Source organism: Ranitomeya variabilis, chromosome 1, assembly GCF_051348905.1.
Source record: "Ranitomeya variabilis isolate aRanVar5 chromosome 1, aRanVar5.hap1, whole genome shotgun sequence".
Classification (NCBI taxonomy): domain Eukaryota; kingdom Metazoa; phylum Chordata; class Amphibia; order Anura; family Dendrobatidae; genus Ranitomeya; species Ranitomeya variabilis.
This window is the reverse complement of record NC_135232.1, coordinates 140,600,425-140,620,247: the sequence shown is the minus strand read 5'-3', so window position 1 is coordinate 140,620,247 and position 19,823 is coordinate 140,600,425. Positions and strand designations below refer to the sequence as shown.

Genomic DNA, 19,823 nt, shown 5'->3' with positions numbered 1-19,823 from the left:
TACTGCGGTTTATTCACAGCCAATGGTGTAGAGTCAATTCCCTTCAAAGGAATAGGAACTTCCAGAGGCTCCAGACTAAAACCGCAGCGTTTGGCAAATGACCAATCCATAAGACTCAGGGCAGCGCCCGAATCCACATAGGCATCGACGGAAATGGATGACAGTGAACAAATCAGAGTTACAGACAAAATGAACTTAGACTGCAGAGTACTAATGGCAAAAGATTTATCAACCTTTTTTGTGCGTTTAGAGCATGCTGATATAACATGAGCTGAATCACCACAATAAAAACACAATCCATTTTTCTGCCTATAATTTTGCCGTTCACTTCTGGACTGAATTCTATCACATTGCATAGTCTCAGGTGCCTGTTCAGAAGACACCGCCAACTGGTGCACAGGTTTACGCTCCCGCAAACGCCGATCAATCTGAATGGCCATAGTCATAGCCTCATTCAGACCTGTAGGCGCAGGGAACCCCACCATAACATCCTTAATGGCCTCAGAAAGACCATCTCTGAAGTTTGCAGCCAGGGCGCACTCATTCCACTGAGTAAGCACTGACCATTTCTGAAATTTTTGACAATATACTTCCGCTTCATCATGCCCCTGAGAGAGGGCCAATAAAGCCTTTTCAGCCTGACTCTCCAGGTTAGGTTCCTCATAGAGCAATCCCAGTGCCAGAAAAAACGCATCCACACTGAGCAATGCAGGATCCCCTGGTGCCAATGCAAATGCCCAATTCTGAGGGTCGCCCCGCAGGAAAGATATTACAATCTTGACCTGCTGAGCAGGGTCTCCAGAGGAGTGAGATTTCAAAGAAAGAAACAATTTGCAATTGTTCCTGAAATTCAGGTAGATCTATCTCCAGAAAAAAACTCTGGAATAGGAATTCTAGGTTCAGACATAGAAGTGTGAACAACAAAATCCTGTATGTTTTGAACTTTTGCAGCAAGATTATTCAGGCTGGAAGCCAAACTCTGGACATCCATGTTAAACAGCTAAGGTCAGAGCCATTCAAGGGTTAAGAGGAGGTAAGAAGCAGCTAGACAGCAATTAAGGGCTAGGCAGCAAAACTCTGAGGGAAAAAAAAAAAAAAAAAATTTCCCTTCAACACTTCTTTTTCTCCTGCTTCAGCCCAAACAATTAACACTTTGTGGGCCGGCTATACTGTCATGTTCCCAATGGCAGGGAATTTGTCAACATAACACGGGCAAAAACAGGACGAGCTCTAGGGTGATGGAACCTGAGCTGACCGCGACCCTGAACCTCAACACTCAACTAACAGCAGCCGGGGAACGTTCCTGGGGGGACTCTAGACGTCTCGCGCCAGCCGGAGATCTAGCTTCCCCTATCAGAAGAACAATAGACCTCTCTTGCCTCCAGAGAAATATTCCCACAGAAATAGTAGCCCCCCACATATAATGACGGTGAAATGAGAGGAAGGCACAAACGTAGTTATGAAAACAGATTCAGCAAAATGAGGCCCGCTTAAGCTAGATAGCAGAGGATACAAAAGGTGAACTGCGCGGTCAGCTTAAAAACCCTTCAAAATACCATCCTGAAATTACTTGAACTCATGTGCCAACTCATGGTACATGAGTGGTAATTTCAGCCCACTAGAGCAACCAGCAGCAGAGAATTACATATCTGCAAGCTGGACTAAAAACATGAAAGCAAACATGAAACAGGGAAATCCAGACTTAGCTTGTCTTGAAGGCTTTGGAAGCAGGTAACAAAGGTAACAGAGACACACTGATACATTGATAGCCGGCAAGGGAATGACAGGAAAGCCAGGTTAAATAGGAAACACCCAGCCTCTGATGGACAGGTGGAAACCAGAGACTGCAACCCACCAAAGTCACCCAGTACCAGTTGTAACCACCAGAGGGAGCCCAAAAACAGAATCCACAACAGGTCTGCAGGCGTCATGTTGCATTTGCAGAGCCCCTGATGTACCCAAACAGTAGAAACCCCCCATAGGTGACCCCATATTGGAAACTAGACCTCCCAAGTAACTTATCTAGATGTGTTGTGAGAACTTTGAACCCCCAAGTGTTTCACTACAGTTTATTTGAAAAAACTGACCGTCTCATCCATACATAGACTAAGTGTGAACAGGTGCTAAACTTAGAGTCGCCAACTCCTATACATTCAAGCAAATAAGGTAGCACACTGCAGCGCCGAAACATGCAAACATGAAACATGAAAATTTAACTGCATTACTGCACTGAAAATACGAAAAATGAGAGCGTTTAGCGCATAAAAAAGGCCAATTTTATGTGTACCTGGTAGCCACTTTACGGCATCTCTCTTATACCAGGTCCTAGGATTTCCTTCCTCACTGAGAATAAACGTCTCCATCTGAATGGGTGCCTATAAAAACCTCTTGTGAGACTACCATTCTCTCTGTCTGTGGAGGGGTACTGGACCTGCTGTAATTAAAACACCTGTGACTAGGAGGCGGAGTGCTCGGTCAGAAAGCTAAATAATACATTTGAAAAAACTGACCGTCACATCAATACATAGACTAAGTGTGAACAGGTGCTAAACCTAGAGTCGCCAACTCCTATACATTCAAGCAAATAAGGTAGCACACTGCAGCGCCAAAACATGCAAACATGAAACATGAAAATTTAACGGCATTACTGCACTAAAAATACGAAAAATGAGAGCGTTTAGCGCATAAAAAAGGCCAATTTTATGTGTACCTGGTAGCCACTTTACGGCATCTCTCTTATACCAGGTCCTACGATTTCCTTCCTCACTGAGAACAAACGTCTCCATCTGAATGGGTGCCTATAAAAACCTCTTGTGAGATTACCATTCTTTCTCTCTGTGGAGGGGTACTGGACCTGCTGTAATTAAAACACCTGTGACTAGGAGGCGGAGTGCTCGGTCAGAAAGCTAAATAATACATTTGAAAAAACTGACAGTCACATCCATACATTGTTATGATCCGGTGACTTAGGAGCCGCATGAGAGACTTTCTCAGGAGTAAGTGGTATCTGTACTGACCGCAAACCCTAAGCTGACACCGCAACTAGAAGTAGCCGTGGGGTGTGCCTGACCCGTCCTAGACACCTCGACACAGCCGGAGGACTAAATACCCCTCTAGGTGGAAATGGGAATTTCTATCTTACCTCAGAGCAGAGTCCCAAAGGATAGGCAGCCCCCCACAAATATTGACTGTGAGTATAAGAGGAAAGACACACACAGGCAGAAAAACAGAATTTAGCAAAAGAGGCACTTCTAGCTAAATAGGAAAGGATAGGACAGAATACTAAGCGGTCAGTATTAAAATCCTAAAAATATCCACAGCAGAAAATACAAATATACTACATCTAACTAAAGACATAGCAAGTATATCTGCAACTCCTGAGAATCCAGCATGACTGAAAAATCCAAACAAAGTCTAAGCTGGACAAAAACACAATGAATTGCACTGAATTACCAAGCAAACTGCATGTGTGCACAGAGACAAAAACCAGACACTTATCTTCGCTGAATTGGCAGCAGAGCATGAGGAACCAGAGAAAGAAGCAATCCCTCCAAGAACAATGGACAACTGGCACTGACTAATGAATCCAGCAGCCCTAAATACCCCATTAAGGCCTGCAATCAACAGGGACACCTGACCAGGATTGCCAGCCAGGAACAGCTGCAATACCACCAACAACCACCGGAGGGAGCCCAAGAACAGAATTCACAACATACATAGACTAAGTGTGAACAGGTGCTAAACCTAGAGTTGCCAACTCCTATACATTCAAGCAAATAAGGTAGCACACTGCAGCGCCGAAACTTGCAAACATGAAACATGAAAATTTAAGTGCATTACTGCACTAAAAATATGAAAAATTAGAGCGTTTAGCGCATAAAAAAGGCCAATTTTATAACGCAGAGCCGTGAAAATAAAAAATAATTTTTTTTCCACAAAAATTATTTTTTAGCCCCCCAATTTTTTCTTTTCCCATGGGTAACAAGAGAACTTGGACCCCAAAAGTTGTTGTCCAATTTGTCCCGAGTACGCTGATACCCCATATGTTGGGGTAAACCCCTGTTTGGGCGCACGAGAGAGCTCGGAAGGGAAGGAACACTGTTTTACTTTTTCAATGCAGAATTGGCTGGAATTGAGATGGGACGCCATGTCGTGTTTGGAGAACCCCTGATGTGCCTAAACAGTGGAAACTCCCCAATTCTAACTGATACCCTAATCCAAACACGCCCCTAACCCTAATCCCAACGGTAACCCTAACCACACCCCTAACCCTGACACACCCCTAACTCTAATCCCAACCCTAATCGCAACCGTAAATATAATCCAAACCCTAACCCTATCTTTAGCCCCAACCCTAACCCTAACTTTAGCCCTAACCCTAACTTTAGCCTCAACCCTAACTTTAGCCCCAACCCTAACTTTAGCCCCAACCCTAACCCTAACTTTAGCCCCAACCCTAGCCCCAACCCTAGCCCTAACCCTAACCCTAGCTCTAACCCTAGCCCTAACCCTAAACCTAGCTCTAACCCTAGCCCTAACCCTAACTCTAGCACTAACCCTTTTTTATCACTTTTTATTCCGATTTTTGTAAGGCAGAATGACCAAAAACCAGCTATTCATGAATTTCTTTTTGGGGGGGCGTTTATACCGTTCCACGTTTGATAAAATTGATAAAGCAGTTTTATTCTTTGGGTGAGTATGATTACAGCGATACCTCATTTATATCATTTTTTTATGTTTTGGCGCTTTTATACGGTAAAAACTATTTTATAGAAAAAATAATTATTTTGGCATCGCTTTATTCTGAGGACTATAACTTTTTTATTTTATCATTGATGATGCTGTATGGCAGCACGTTTTTTGCGGGACAAGATGACGTTTTCAGCGGTACCATGGTTATTTATATCCGTCTTTTTGATCGCGTGTTATTCCACTTTTTGTTCGGCAGTATGATAATAAAGCGTTGTTTTTTGCCTCGTTTTTTTTTTTACGGTGTTCACTGAAGGCGTTAACTAGTGGGACAGTTTTATAGGTCGGGTCATTACGGACGCGGCGATACTAAATATGTGTACTTTTGTTGTTTTTGTGTTTTTTTATTTAGATAAAGAAATGTATTTATGTAAATAATATATATATTTTTTTCTTTATTTAGGATTTTTTTTTTTTTTTTTTTACACATGTGGACATTTTTTTTTCACTTTTTTACTTTGTCCCGGGGGGGACATCACAGATCGCTGATCTGACAGTTTGCACAGCACTGCAGGCTTACCAGCTCCCTGCAGGACCTGGATGCAGCCCTGCGGCCATTTTGGATCCGGAGCCTGCAGGGAGAGGAGGTAAGAGACGCTCGGAGCAACGCGATCACATCGCGTTGCTCCGAGGGTCTCAGGGAAGCACGCACTGTGAGCCAAATGGCTGTAATGAAACAAAGAGTGATAAATTTAAATTTATCAGTAGAGATATGCAAATCTCTTGAAATTTTAATTTGCCAGCTTTATCTATTTTTTTATTTTTGCACAGTGGTAGATAAAACATCTGGTCCATCATGTCATATATACTGTAATTGCTGATGCCTCAACTACTTATCGTAGCCTCAGCACTGGCACTGGTGGGCAGCATGGGCTCTGCGGTCAGACATTGTAGTTGGCAAATGTTTGCTCGGTAAAAGCTTCACGCATCAGAGAACACAGTTTGTCATGGTAAGGCCGGGGACACACTTAACGTATAAAAAATCGGTCCGTTTTTCACGGCCGAGAATCGCACAAATGTTTCAAAAACAGTGATCCGTGTGCAGTGCGAGGATGCGATTTCCTCGCATCAAATGATCCGTGTGACATCCGTGTGACATCCGTATGGCATCCATATGCCAAGATTTGCTCGCAAGCTTGCAAAACCGACATCCAATGGATTTATGTGCTCAAATGTTCGGGAAAACATATATACAGTATATATCTATATATATATATATATATATATATATATATATATATATATATATATATATGTCATTGAGACACATATATATATATTCTGTATTTATATTTCATTCAGCGCGATATCTGTGAAAAGCCGGTAATTCAATTGCCGGCTTTGCATTTCTCCTTCACAAACCCGACAGGATATGAGACATGGTTTTCATACAGTAAACCATCTCATATCCCCATTTTTTTGCATATTCCACACTACTAATGTTAGTAGTGTGTATGTGCAAAATTTGGCCGCTGTAGCTGCTCAAACAAAGGGTTAAATGGCGGAAAAAATTGGCGTGGGCTCCCGCGCAATTTTCTCCGCCAGAATGGTAAAGCCAGTGACTGAGGGCAGATATTAATAGCCAGGAGAGGGTCCACGGTTATTGGCCCCCCCCCCCCCGTGGCTAAAAACATCTGCCCCCAGCCACCCCAGAAAAGGCACATCTGGAAGATGCGCCTATTCTGGCACTTGGCCACTCTCTTCCCACTCGCTGTAGCGGTGGGATATGGGGTAATGAAGGGTTAATGCCACCTTGCTATTGGAAGGTGACATTAAGCCAGATTAATAATGGAGAGGCGTCAATTATGTCACCTATCCATTATTAATCCAATTGTTTGAAAGTGTTAAAAAACACACACACACATGATTTAAAAGTATTTTAATGAAATAAACACAGTGGTTGTTTTAATATTTTATTGCTCTCTCAATCCTTTTTCAGACCCTCGCTTGGCAAAACAATAAACACACAATATACATACCTTCTGCTGACCCGTCACGTCCCACGAGGTAATCCATCTGAAGGGGTTAAAATAATTTACAAGCAGGAGCCCTGCAAAAGCAGCTATGCTCGTGCTTGTAAGCCCCGGCGAATGAAGGAAATGTAGGTCATTGACCTACATTTCCTTCAGTCGCGGTGATGCGCCCCCTGGTGGATGTCCTCATATGACCTGGAGCGTGGGAAAAAGTTCCCAGGCTGCAGTTCATGAGAACATCCAGCAGGGGCGCATCACCGCGACTCAATGTAAGTATAGATCACTGCTTTCCTTTCAGCACCCGGGGATTACAGGCACGAGCGAGTGGTTTATCGCAGCTCGTGCCTGTAATATTAGTTAACCCCTTCAGATGGATTACTTCGTGGGACGTGACAGTTCATCAGAGAGGGTATGTATCTTGTGTGTTTATTGTTTTGCCAAGCGAGGGTCTGAAAATGGAATGAGAGAGCAATAAAATATTAAAACAACCGCTGTGTTTATTTCATTAAAATACTTTTAAATCATGTGTGTGTGTGTGTTTTTTAACACTTTCAAACAATTGGATTAATAATGGATAGGTGACATAATTGACGCCTCTCCATTATTAATCTGGCTTAATGTCACCTTCCAATAGCAAGGTGGCATTAACCCTTCATTACCCCATATCCCACCGCTACAGGGAGTGGGAAGAGAGTGGCCAAGTGCCAGAATAGGCGCATCTTCCAGATGTGCCTTTTCTGGGGTGGCTGGGGGCAGGTGTTTTTAGCCACGGGGGGCCAATAACCGTGGACCCTCTCCTGGCTATTAATATCTGCCCTCAGTCACTGGCTTTACCATTCTGGCGGAGAAAATTGCGCGGGAGCCCACGCCAATTTTTTCCGCCATTTAACCCTTTATTTGAGCAGCTACAGCGGCCAAATTTTGCACATACACACTACTAACATTAGTAGTGTGGAATATGCAAAAAAAATGGGGATATGAGTTGGTTTACTGTATGAAAACCATGTCTCATATCCTGTCGGGTTTGTGAAGGAGAAATGCAAAGCCGACAATTGAATTACCGGCTTTTCTATAGAACACCGCTGCGTATTGCTCGCAATGCACACGCATGGTCCGTGTGTAATCCGATTTTTTCTCGCACCCATAGACTTTCATTGGCGAGTCTCGGCCGAGATACGCTGACAATCGCAGCCTGTTGCGAGTTCCCTCGGATCCGAAATACGGTGGAGAAAATATCGGATGATGGGAGCTGCACCATAGATTAACATTGGGCCGAGTGCTATGCGATTTTTTTATCGCATAGCACTCGTCCGTATTACGGTCTAGTGTGACCCCGGCCTAATGCACCAAATTTGACTCATTTTGCAAGATGGAAAAAAAATCCCTTTTTTAAAATTTTATAGTAATGCTTGTGATACGTCAATGTCCACTTCACATTTTTCTGCTGCGTCTCCTCCTACATATTTTGCTGCATGTAATATTACAAATAGTGCGTCGCAGTCTGCAGCAGCCGAACACGTCAGCCACATTATCAGTGACTCCCGCACTGCCCTCTGAGTAGCTCTGAGCGCCGCAGCCGGGAGTAGTTGTGACATCACACTGGGAGGACGTCCACTTGTGGCCATTTTGGAATGCAGACATTGATGGAATGGTCTGCGGGTGTCACATTGTGTTTGCAGAGCCCCTGATGTACCTAAACAGTAGAAACTCCCGACAAGTGATCCCATATTGGAAACTAGACCCCCCAAGGAACTTATCTAGTTATGTTGTGAGAACTTTAAACCCCCAAGTGTTTCACTAAAGTTTATAACGCAGAGCCGTGAAAATAAAAAATCATTTTTTCCCCATAAAATGATTTTTTTGCCTCCAAATTTTTATTTTCACAAGGGTAACAGGGAAATTGGACCCCAAAAGTTGTTGTCCAATTTGTCCTGAGTACGCTGATGCTCCATATGTGGGGGTAAACCACTGTTTGGGCGCACGGCAGAGCTCGGAAGGGAAGGAGCAGTGTTTGACTTTTTCAATGCAGAATGGCTGGAATTGAGATCGGACGCCATGTCGCATTTGGAGAGCCCCTGATGTGCCTAAACAGTGGAAACCCCCCAATTCAAACTCCAACCTTAACCCCAACACACCCCTAACCCTAATCCCAACCCTTACCATAACCACACCCTTAACCCGAACACACCCCTAACCCTAATCCCAACCCTAGCCACAACCCTAACCCCAACACACGCCTAACCCTAATTCCAACCTTAACCATAACCTTAACCACACCCCTAGCCCTGACACACCCCTAACCCTAATCCCAACCGTAAACGTAATCCCAACCCTAATCCTAACCCTAACTTTAGCCCCAACCCTGACCCTAATGTTAGCCCCAACCCTAACCCTAACTTTATCCCCAAGCCTAACCCTAACTTTAGCCCCAACCCTAACCCTAACTTTAGCCCCAACCCTACCCCTAACTCAAATGGGAAAATGGAAATAAATACCTTTTTTTTATTTTATTATTTTTCCATAACTAAGGGGGTGATAAATGGGGTTTGATTTACTATTTATAGTGGGTTTTAATTTTTGGCAACTGTCACATGCTAAAAGATGCTTTTTATTGCAAAAAATAGTTTTTTCATCACCACATTTTGAGAGCTATAAATTTTCCATATTTTGGCCCACAGAGAAACCCCATGTCCACTATGCTTGCATAATCGCCTGCGGATCACCCACATACACTGACATGCAGCGCGTCTATCAAGACCACAGCATGTCAATTTCTCTTGCAGAGACTCACACGGCTCAGTGAACACATGCAGATTTACCTGTGCTGCTAGTTCCGGATCGTGGGCACCTGTCCTTATTATTTAATCAGAACAGACATCCACTCTGATGATATATTAATTAGCTGCAGCCAATCAGCAGCTAATTAATGAGTATTAAGATGCTCAACTACTGCTGCTCTCTCCGATTTCCACTGCCATTGTGCTCCTCTTTTCAGTGACATCACTGCACATGCGACTATCCGGCTCACTCTATACTGTATGTTTGATTCGGAATTTTTTTTATTGCTCGCTCACACTGCAGCACAGCACGGCTTAGTGCTATCCAATATTTTATCGGAAAGCACTTGACACAATGTTATACAATGGGGCAGTGCTGATCTGATCTGCCTTCTCCACACCTGTTCTTTGATTCTCTCATGGGAGACAGTCTGATTACAGTAAGGTGACACTTGGAACAAACTCTGACAGATTGTGATCTGAGTGACATTAGCATTATCAGTCTCATTCTCTGTCATTAGAGAATCAACAGCCGTGTGACCCCGGCCTTACAATGTAAGTCCATGGACTCTCGTTCTGATGCTCTGTAGACTTACATAGTAGAAGCCGCTTCTGGGTCACACAGAGCACAGTATGTCCCAGAGGGTCTCTGCAAAGCTGTGACATCACGGAGAAGTGGAGCAGTACGGCGCTGGACACTGAAGAGGGCAGCGATTGGTGAGTATGCTATTACATTCAGACTAAGGGCTCATGCCCACTTGTAATGAAATCGGACGAATTCAATTCAATAAAAAATCAGATTGAATTCGGGCGAATGTTAATCTATGATGGTGTGCTCATCTGCATTTTTTCTTCCCGCTCAGATCATGATCGGGCTGGAAACAAATCGTAGCATGCTGCAAATGTAATCAGCAAATGGATCGCATCCCCCAATAGAAATCAATGGGTGCGAGGAAAAAAATCATGGTGCTTTTTTCTTGCCATAATACGAGTGATGGAGTGCTATGCCAGATGACCTGGCCTCCACAGTCACCAGACCTGAACCCAATCGAGATGGTTTGGGGTGAGCTGGACCGCAGAGTGAAGGCAAAAGGGCCAACAAGTGCTAAGCATCTCTGGGAACTCCTTCAAGATTGTTGGAAGACCATTCCCGGTGACTACCTCTTGAAGCCCATCAAGAGAATGCCAAGAGTGTGCAAAGCAGTCATCAAAGCAAAAGGTGGCTACTTTGAAGAACCTAGAATATAAGACATATTTTCAGTTGTTTCACACTTTTTTGTTAAGTATATAATTCCACATGTGTTAATTCATAGTTTTGATGCCTTCAGTGTGAATGTACAATTTTCATATACATGAAAATACAGAAAAATCTTTAAATGAGAAGGTGTATATATATATATGTTTTGATGCATATTTCATTTTAAAATGATATGTAAATGACTTAAAGAATTTCTCTATGTAAATGCTCATGTTAAAATCGCAGTGCACTCGGATGTAAATCGGATGCTAGGTGTGAAAAATGGGATTGTACTACCACAAAAAACGCATGACACTTGCATGACAATTGTATTGCACTCCTCAAATTAGCAAATAGCGGACAGCACATCAGATATGTGTGTGATATATCAGATGCAAGTCGCAGTTCCACTGGACCCAATAAAGGTACATTCCAAAAAGATCTGGCACAATAAAGAACTTTTTTTATAATCCCCCCGGATTGGATGCTGTCCTTCACTTCTTTTTGAATTGCATTGCACTCGTCTGACTCTCCTGCATCAAAATCGGACCAATTTTTAAATCGCTAGTGTGTCTCCAGCCTAAATCACATACACACATTTAATGAATAAAAACTTATTGGGAGTGATTCAGTCCTATGGAAAACCGCAGATACATTACACAATACAAAGTAGCTAGCACAGACTATAACTACAAGTCTGCTGCTGTTCTTTATGTTTTAGCAATTGCATCTCTATAAAGCAGTTTATTGATAAGCAGTGCCGCGGATATGGTCCCTATTACTTCTGTACTCGAATGTTTGTCATATAACAGAACTGTGCTGCCACCTAGTGTGTCGAAGATGGTATCTACTATATATTTGTAAGCTTCCGTACTTGTGTTTTTCGGAGTCTTGTGTAATATTTTGCTTTCTATACTCACAATATGGAAGTGCTGCTTATATTATTTTTATAGTTTTCAAATAATGGGTCTCTCAGTGGCAGGGGTTATGTAATGGCAGAACACTATTGGAGCAACAAAAATGGACAAAAATGAAAACTAATTTTTATACAAAAAAATATGCTTACCTTTTAGGAAACTACTTATAGATTTGGAATTTTTCTAGAAAAAAAATCTTAATTAATTTTAGGAATAATATTACAAGAACCCAGCATCTAGTAAATCAACATTTAGAAAAGTCCAAAACTTGTCATCTTTTTGTATTTTAGGTATTCTAGCTGTTTAAAGGGGATCTGTGAGTGGGTTAATTCTTTGTAATCTGAAGATAGAGGCTGAGACATGGAATTCAGGGGGATGTGTCACTTGTCAAAGTGCGTGCTGTTGTTTACTAACTGTGAAAGATTTATCACTAAAAGATTTAGGCCATGTGCACACGTTCAGTATTTTTCGCGTTTTTTTCACGTTTTTTCGCTATAAAAACGTGATAAAAACGCGAAAAAAACGCTAACATATGCCTCCCATTATTTTCAGGGTATTCCGCATTTTTTGTGCAAATGTTGCATTTTTTTCCGCAAAAAAATCGCATCGCGGAAAAAAAAGCAACATGTTCATTAAATTTGCGGAATTGCGGGGTTCCGCACACCTAGGAATGCATTGATCTGCTTACTTCCCGCACAGGGCTGTGCACACCATGCGGGAAGTAAGCAGATTATGTGCGGTTGGTACCCAGGGTGGAGGAGAGGAGACTCTCCTCCACGGACTGGGCACCATATAATTGGTCAAAAAAAAAAGAATTAAAACAAAAAATAGTGATACTCATCTTCGATGGCCCCGCAGTCTTCCTGCCTCTCAGGTGCATGCTGCCGCTTCGGTTCCTATAGCTGGTGTGTGGTGAAGGACCTGCGATGACGTCGCGGTCTTGTGATTGGTCGCGAGACCGGTCATGTGACCGCAACGTCATCGAAGGTCCTGCACACACACATCATCTATAGAAACGGACGCCGCTGAGGAGATCGGCTGTCTGCAGGTGAGTATAACCATTTTTTTTAATTACTTTTAAACATTCTATCTTTTACTATTAATGCTGCATAGGCTGCATCTATAGTAAAAAGTTGGTCACACTTGTCAAACACTATGTTTGACAAGTGTGACCAACCTGTCAGTCAGTTTTCCAAGCGATGCTACAGATCGCTTGGAAAACTTTAGCATTCTGCAAGCTAATTTCGCTTGCAAAATGCTAAAAAAAAACGCGAAAAAAAACGGGAAAAAATGCCCAAAAAAAAAATGCGGATTTCTTGCAGAAAATTTCCAGTTTTCTTCAGGAAATTTCTGCAAGAAATCCTGACGTGTGCACATATCCTAAGGGTATGTGCACACGTTCAGGTTTTTTCGCATTTTTTCGCTATAAAAACTCATTAAAAATGCATACATTATGCATCCTATCATTTAGAATGCATTCTGCATGTTTTGTGCACAAAAAAACGCATCGTGGTAAAAAAGCAGCATGTTTATTAATTTTGCGGATTTTCCGCGTTTTTCCCGCAATTCTATGCATTTGGAAAAAAACGCACAAAAAACTCATCAAAAACGCATGAAAAAAACGCATGCGGTTTTCTGGCAGAAATGTCCGGTTTTTGTCAGGAAAATTTCTGCAAGAAATCCTGATGTGTGCACATAGCCTAACTGTCACTATACTGTAGCAGGATTTCCCCAGGCAATGGGCTCCTTCCCTGTCCCTTAAGCTAGGGTCACCCTAGGCTATCCCTGTTTCCAAGATTATTCCAAATGGTGGAAATGCTAGGGCCTCGTACTTTGCTATGCTCCTAAATGCATACTGAATGATTTCGTCCCCCACCCAGGGAGGTATGGGACAGACGTGGACCGGATAGCACAAAACAGACAGACAGGGGAAACTGCAATCATACAAATACACTCACAAAACAACAAAGTAGAACACAAGGGAACAGTAGGCGGGACAAACCAAATGTGAGAGGATAAGGATATACACACAATACCAAACCCAGGCAGATAACTCCTAGAGAAAACTCCAACAGGCAACTACAATTACGAACTACTGTTCCAACACCAAACTGGGTAGTTGTAAGCTATCACCAGCAGGGATCGGGGCAGCAGCTAGGTTTATATAGAAGCCCCTGCAGAGTGATGGGATAGGCCAAATAGAAAATGTAAAACACCTGCTATAAGAAAGACAACAGGTAATCAGCACCCAGATAGTGACAGAATCTAGTGTGGCTGAGCGGATAGAGATGCCGGCAGACAAGCATGAGACTACTGGATCGGATCCCGATGCATGACATTAAAATATTGATGGACTACACTAATCCGGCAACGCCCCTTCCACCTGTGATAAGCAGCTCACTGTCTATGGTTTTTGTACATAGCGAGCCTTGTGTGGGCAAGGGAAGCTTTCTCAGCTCTGCTTCATTCTAAATCTAAAAGCTTTTATTGGATCAGAGCGGCTGCATCTGGTAAACTAAGTGATAGATCGTTGGATTCATCTTCTCTTTGCCTACATCAGGCTACGCTCAGATGATGTAGTAAAAACCTGCTGACAGATATCCTTTAAAGGCATTGTACAATACTAGCTCATTTTTAAATATAACAGTGCCACCTGAAAAATAAAAAGATGAAATACTGACTCCACAGACATAAACTAAGAGCAACATTAAATAAGGACAGGGATCCTGATTCCAACGGTGATCATTTACTGGGCATCTTGTGGCAGCTTTGATATTATCGCCGAAATATCTACTTGAGCTCTGCTAGTCATTTCATTGATGAGCTCTGTCTAATCCCACCCATACCCGCGACCGACAGCTTTCTGCTTACGCTGTACACAATCTGTATTCTGCCAGTCATTGAGAGAACTAAATAAACCAAAGTTGGCCTAGCCATTAATGGCACTCCCACATTAATACAATACCTATAAATACATAGGAAGCAGATGCCAAGTAAAAATTACAAGAATCTTTATTAAACACTGTAGAACAAACACTTTATTATTAACCAAAAAAGAACCACAATATCCCCCTAAAATATAACTTTTAATTAAGTAAGGTAAAATGACCTATTGGGTCAGGAGACAATAGTTAATTTTAACAATATAAACTTAACACTAAAAAAGGATAGAGGTATAATAAGTGAGGGGGTGCTCTTTCCCTTACTCACCCTACCTTACCGCGGAGGTTGGCACCCTAAGTTCGACATGGCGCCCCCACTCGACGACGGCTCTCCCTTAAGACCCTAAGGGGGACTAACAAAGAAACACCATCACCAACACCCAAAAATTTTTAAAGTGCTAATGTGCTTTAAAAATGCTTAAAAATGACACCTGCATAGGTATATATCAATATTTCATATACCACTTTTTCAATGTCCTAGGGCTCCAATGAATGAGAGTCCTGGTGCCTTATAACTAAAGTGCATCTGTGAGCAGAGATTAGAATAATCTTGTAACAGCAATTAATCTGTATGTGCCATGTCTTGAGCTATATAATACCACCTTATAAGGAAGATAAAGCACTCCCGAACCCCATCTGGTAAATGTCAGCAGTATATCACACAGAAGGTCACTAATAAAGAGGTAGTGATTGTTTTTAGTTGACAACCAAGTCACCATATACCATTGATCACTGTGTTATATAGACGTCTTAGTCAGCGCCTGGCAAGTGATCATTTAGCCACAATTGCAATGTACCACAAAAGAGGGATAACCAGTGGGAAATAATGACACTATTTTGAGTTATATACTCAAGTTATCAAATGACAACAATAGCTATATATTCACAGATATACAGGCACAATAATGCTCACGGGTGCTTACTAAATAGATTAAGTCATAAGTCACATAGTGAAAAAATTGCAGGGATATAAGTAATCCATAGTTTGATTGTGGTCATAAAGAAAAGATAGTACAAGAATGGTACTTATCAATCAATTGCCCATTAGGACAGTTATCTCGGGATGGAAACTTAATCACTGATTAGAAGCAACCCCCGCACTACTAATCCCTCACTGCCTGGTTTTGGACTTGGAGTTGTAGTTTGTGGTTGAAGTTGGTGTTTGGAGAATGCTCAGGAGATTGTTGCCTGAAGTTTTGTCTGTGTGCATATCCTTAGCCTCTCCTATTTTGTTTACCCTTCCTTAAACTCCTGTGTTCCACTCTGTTGTTTGGTGTGTGAAATTTGTATGGTAAGGGCCCCTTCACACTGGTCGATTCTGCTACGATTACGACGCATTTGCGTCATATTCGACATCGCAGTACGAGCTCGTAGCCAGCGGTCACACTCTACGATGTTAACGCTTTTTCTGACGTAGTTGCGATGTGAACGTCACGCGTCGCAATCGTACGCTACCCTTCACACCGCCATAGTCCTACGACTCCGAGCGTGACGTATTACCAGCATGGGCGTGCTAAAACGTCACGCCCAATCAGGAGACAGGTATGCGGAAGCCCAACCCACGTAGTCGCATTACGAGCTCGTATGACCGCCGTCACATACTACGATTTCGACCGCCACAGCGAGACATTTACGACGAAAGAAAGTTCTGCTCTTTCTTTCACATCGTACGATGCTGGGCTGCGTCGCAGATCGTAACGCCATGTCACACTTTGCAACCTCGGAACGAGGACGGATAAACGTCACAAATCGAACGCTCGTTCAGACTTTGATTGCACAGTGTGAAGGGGCCCTTAGTGTGTTTCTTAACACTTCAGCTTCCCACTATCCTGGGTGGAGGAGGGGACAGATAAGGGTTGATAAAGGAGCATGGCAAGGCACGTGAACCCAGGATCTCCACCTTCAGGAGTAATCCAGGGGGACAGGGATAGACTAGGGCGACCCTAGTTCTAGGAATCTGGTTAGCGCCCATAATCCCAACAATATCGTGACAGGGGGGAAGTGTAGACACATGCGCTCAACTAGTAATGGCAAGCAAAAGGGGAAAAAAAGGAAGTATTGGCAACATACAGTGAGGAAAATAAATGTTTGATACATTGCCAATTTTGCAAGTTTTCCCACCTACAAAGAATGGTGAGGTCAATATTTTTTATCATAGGTAGACTTCAACTGTGAGAGAAAGTATTTGTTACAATAGAAAAGCAGAACTTAATATCTCGTCCAAGTTTTCACACTGCAGCAGGGATTTTCGCTCTCTGCTCCAAATAGCTAGGCCACTCCAGAACCTTGATATTCTTGTTACAGAGCCACTCCTTAGTTGCTCTGGCGGTGTGTTTTGGGTCATGACAATGACAAATCTTCAATGCTCTTTCTGAGGGAATGAGGTTGTTGGCCAAAATCTCACTATGCATGACCACATCCATCCTCCCTTCAATATGGTGCAGTCGTCCTGTCCCCTTTGCAGGAAAGCACCCCCAAAGTATGATGTTTCCTCCACCATTCTTCACGGTTGGAACAGTGTTCTTGTGGTTCTTGGGGTTGTGCTCATTGTTCTTCTTCCTTCGGTGAGTGGAGTTGATGCCAAGACATTCTGTTTTGGTCTCCTCTGACCACATTACCTTCTCCCATGCCTCCTCCTGATCATCTAGATGGTCATTAGCAAACTTCAAACAGGCCGTGACATGTGCTGGCGTGAGCATGGGGACCTTGCGTGCCCTGCAGTATTTTAATCCATGATGGCGTAGTGTGTTACTGACAGTAATATTTGAGACTGTGGTCCCAGCTCCCTTCAAGTCATTGACCAGGTCCTCCTGTGTAGTTCTGGGCTTATTCCTGACCTTCCTCAGAATCATCCTCACCCCACAAGGCAGCATCTTCTATGGAGCCCCAGACCAAGGAAGATTGACAGTCATTTTCTGGTTTTGTCCATTTTCTAATAATTGTGTCAACAGTTGTTGCTTTCTCACCAAGCTGCTTGACCATTGTCCTGTAGCCCATCCCAGCCTTCTTTTGTCCCTGATGTCCTTAGACAGCTCTATGGTCTTGGCCATGGTGAAGATGTTGGAGTGTGATTGATTGAGTGTGTGGACAGGTGTCTTTTATACAAATAACAAGTTTAAACAAGTGCAATTAATACAGGTAATGAGTGCAGAATAAGAGGAGACTTAATAGTCTTGAGGGGCAGTACACCGAAACACAATGTCTGCAAATTGAGATTCTGGTTTTGGCTTTTATCCTAAGTCATGTGTGGCTTCTAGGGTTGCTATTTCCTATAGGTGGCACTAGAGTTCTAGTCCTCTTCCTCTCTGAAGAGAGAATTTGCATATTTCCCAGAGGAGCATTGCGGCTTTAAGTCTCCTCATCTCGGCATGCTTAACATGTCACTCTCCACAAGGAGAAGCATTACCCCTATACAGGTTTTATTTAGATTTTTAACTAAGCACCATCGAAAGATTCTTTAAAGTATAACTTTTAAGAATTCATTTAAAAGCAGGTATTATCCCAAAATAAAAACACCTACATATACTATACATACAAAATATAACCTTAAATGTGGGTCTCAAATAGTTTTTGCTCGATTTCTTTAAATAAACATGTAAAATAAGTAATAGGTGTATTCCATCTCACCCAATTCAGACATGAAGATGTACAATAGTCGTCTGTGGAGCCACATGGGAAACTTGTGATAAGCAGATGGGCTATCTAACTCTGTCCTGTCCCATGCATTATCTCTGGCCTTAACAAAGGCAGTACCCAAGTGTCACACTGATAATATAAGCCCCAAAAACATCTATAATGTTATAATTATTGTTAAAACTGGAGAATCTGGGAGACGTGAAATTCTGATGTACATATATGAGATCGTGTAATATATGATATTGAAATTCTGGGTGCCATCTCTTCACTGATTTTCTTCTGTTTCCATTAAAGGGACAAGTGACCCGTATGTCAAGTTTAAAATTGGAGGAAAAGAGGTTTTTCGAAGCAAGACAATACACAAGAACCTCAACCCTGTTTGGGAAGAAAAAGTTTCCTTGCTCATTGAAAATCTTAAAGAACCCTTATATGTTAAGGTAAGGACGTCAATTCAGCAGATCCTTAGAAATAAACATTTATGTAAGGAAAAACAAATATTTCCACAGAAATATCCATTGGGAACATTATTTAGAAAACTAATAACACTAATAACTAGACTTGGGTGGATCAGGCATAAATTGAATTTGCCAGGTCGCACAGATTTTCTTTGGAACTTTGATTTTCAACAAAGTTATTCTCCAGAATTTGAATGTCCCTTCTCAATCTCTGGGGTCTCTTAAGACCCCTGAGCTTAGTAAACGTAATATGTAAAAAAATCCTTATACTCACCGCTCACCTCTGCAGCACCTCCACTCCTCACTGTCCCCCATCCAGTGCTCGCCATATCTTACCATCACCACAAGCACTGCAATCCCGGGCCTCTTCATGCTAGGCCATGACTATGGCTGTGATGAGGCTAAGGTGTGCAACACACGTAAGGTCACCGCACATGTTTTGACATTGTGACCTTTGCGCAGAACTATTTCAGCACATATAGCAACAGTAAGAAGCTGCGACAACGAGGACAAGATGGGGGATGATGTGGAGGGGCCGGAGAAGTGATTGGTAAGGTGAGTATAAGTAGTTTTTAAGTTTTAACCTTTTGATGGTCACATTTTAGTAATTGCAGATTTTTTAAAAATTTGAAATTAAATTCCATTTCGACTACATTTTCTCATCTCTACTAATGTCTGTGACAACTGGCCATGTACATGACTTCATGTTGAAAGTTTCATGGCCCAAATATTTACAGCTATTAAAGGGACATAACTTTTCCAGAATATTGTTGATCGAGTAGTACAGGTTTCTATACATAAAGCCTATCATTGTATAGAAAATGTAACTCAATAACATGTGTATAATTCTGTTTTCAGCATGGTTCTACTAAAAGAAGACATGTCACCATAATCTTTATATCTGAGCAGGTTGTACAGGTACAATAGTGGATTTGGAACTTTGTTAAAGAGAAATAGAGCTAAGATCTCCAGTGCGATAGAAAAGGAAATGATAAGAAGCAATAATGATAATTACAGGTCCTTCTCAAAAAATTAGCATATAGTGTTAAATTTCATTATTTACCATAATGTAATGATTACAATTAAACTTTCATATATTATAGATTCATTATCCACCAACTGAAATTTGTCAGGTCT

General features: G+C 42.2%; 1 protein-coding gene across 6 annotated transcripts in view; it reads left to right on the top strand.

The window, feature by feature from the left end:
• Positions 1-19,823, top strand: part of MCTP1 (multiple C2 and transmembrane domain containing 1) — a 1,325,457-nt gene that overhangs the window by 416,385 nt on the left and 889,249 nt on the right. For all 6 annotated transcript variants that reach the window (XM_077289252.1, XM_077289242.1, XM_077289260.1 and 3 more), the window contains exon 3: positions 18,526-18,668. In XM_077289252.1, the coding sequence (XP_077145367.1) occupies positions 18,526-18,668 (143 nt within the window). The remainder of the gene's footprint in view (positions 1-18,525; positions 18,669-19,823) is intronic.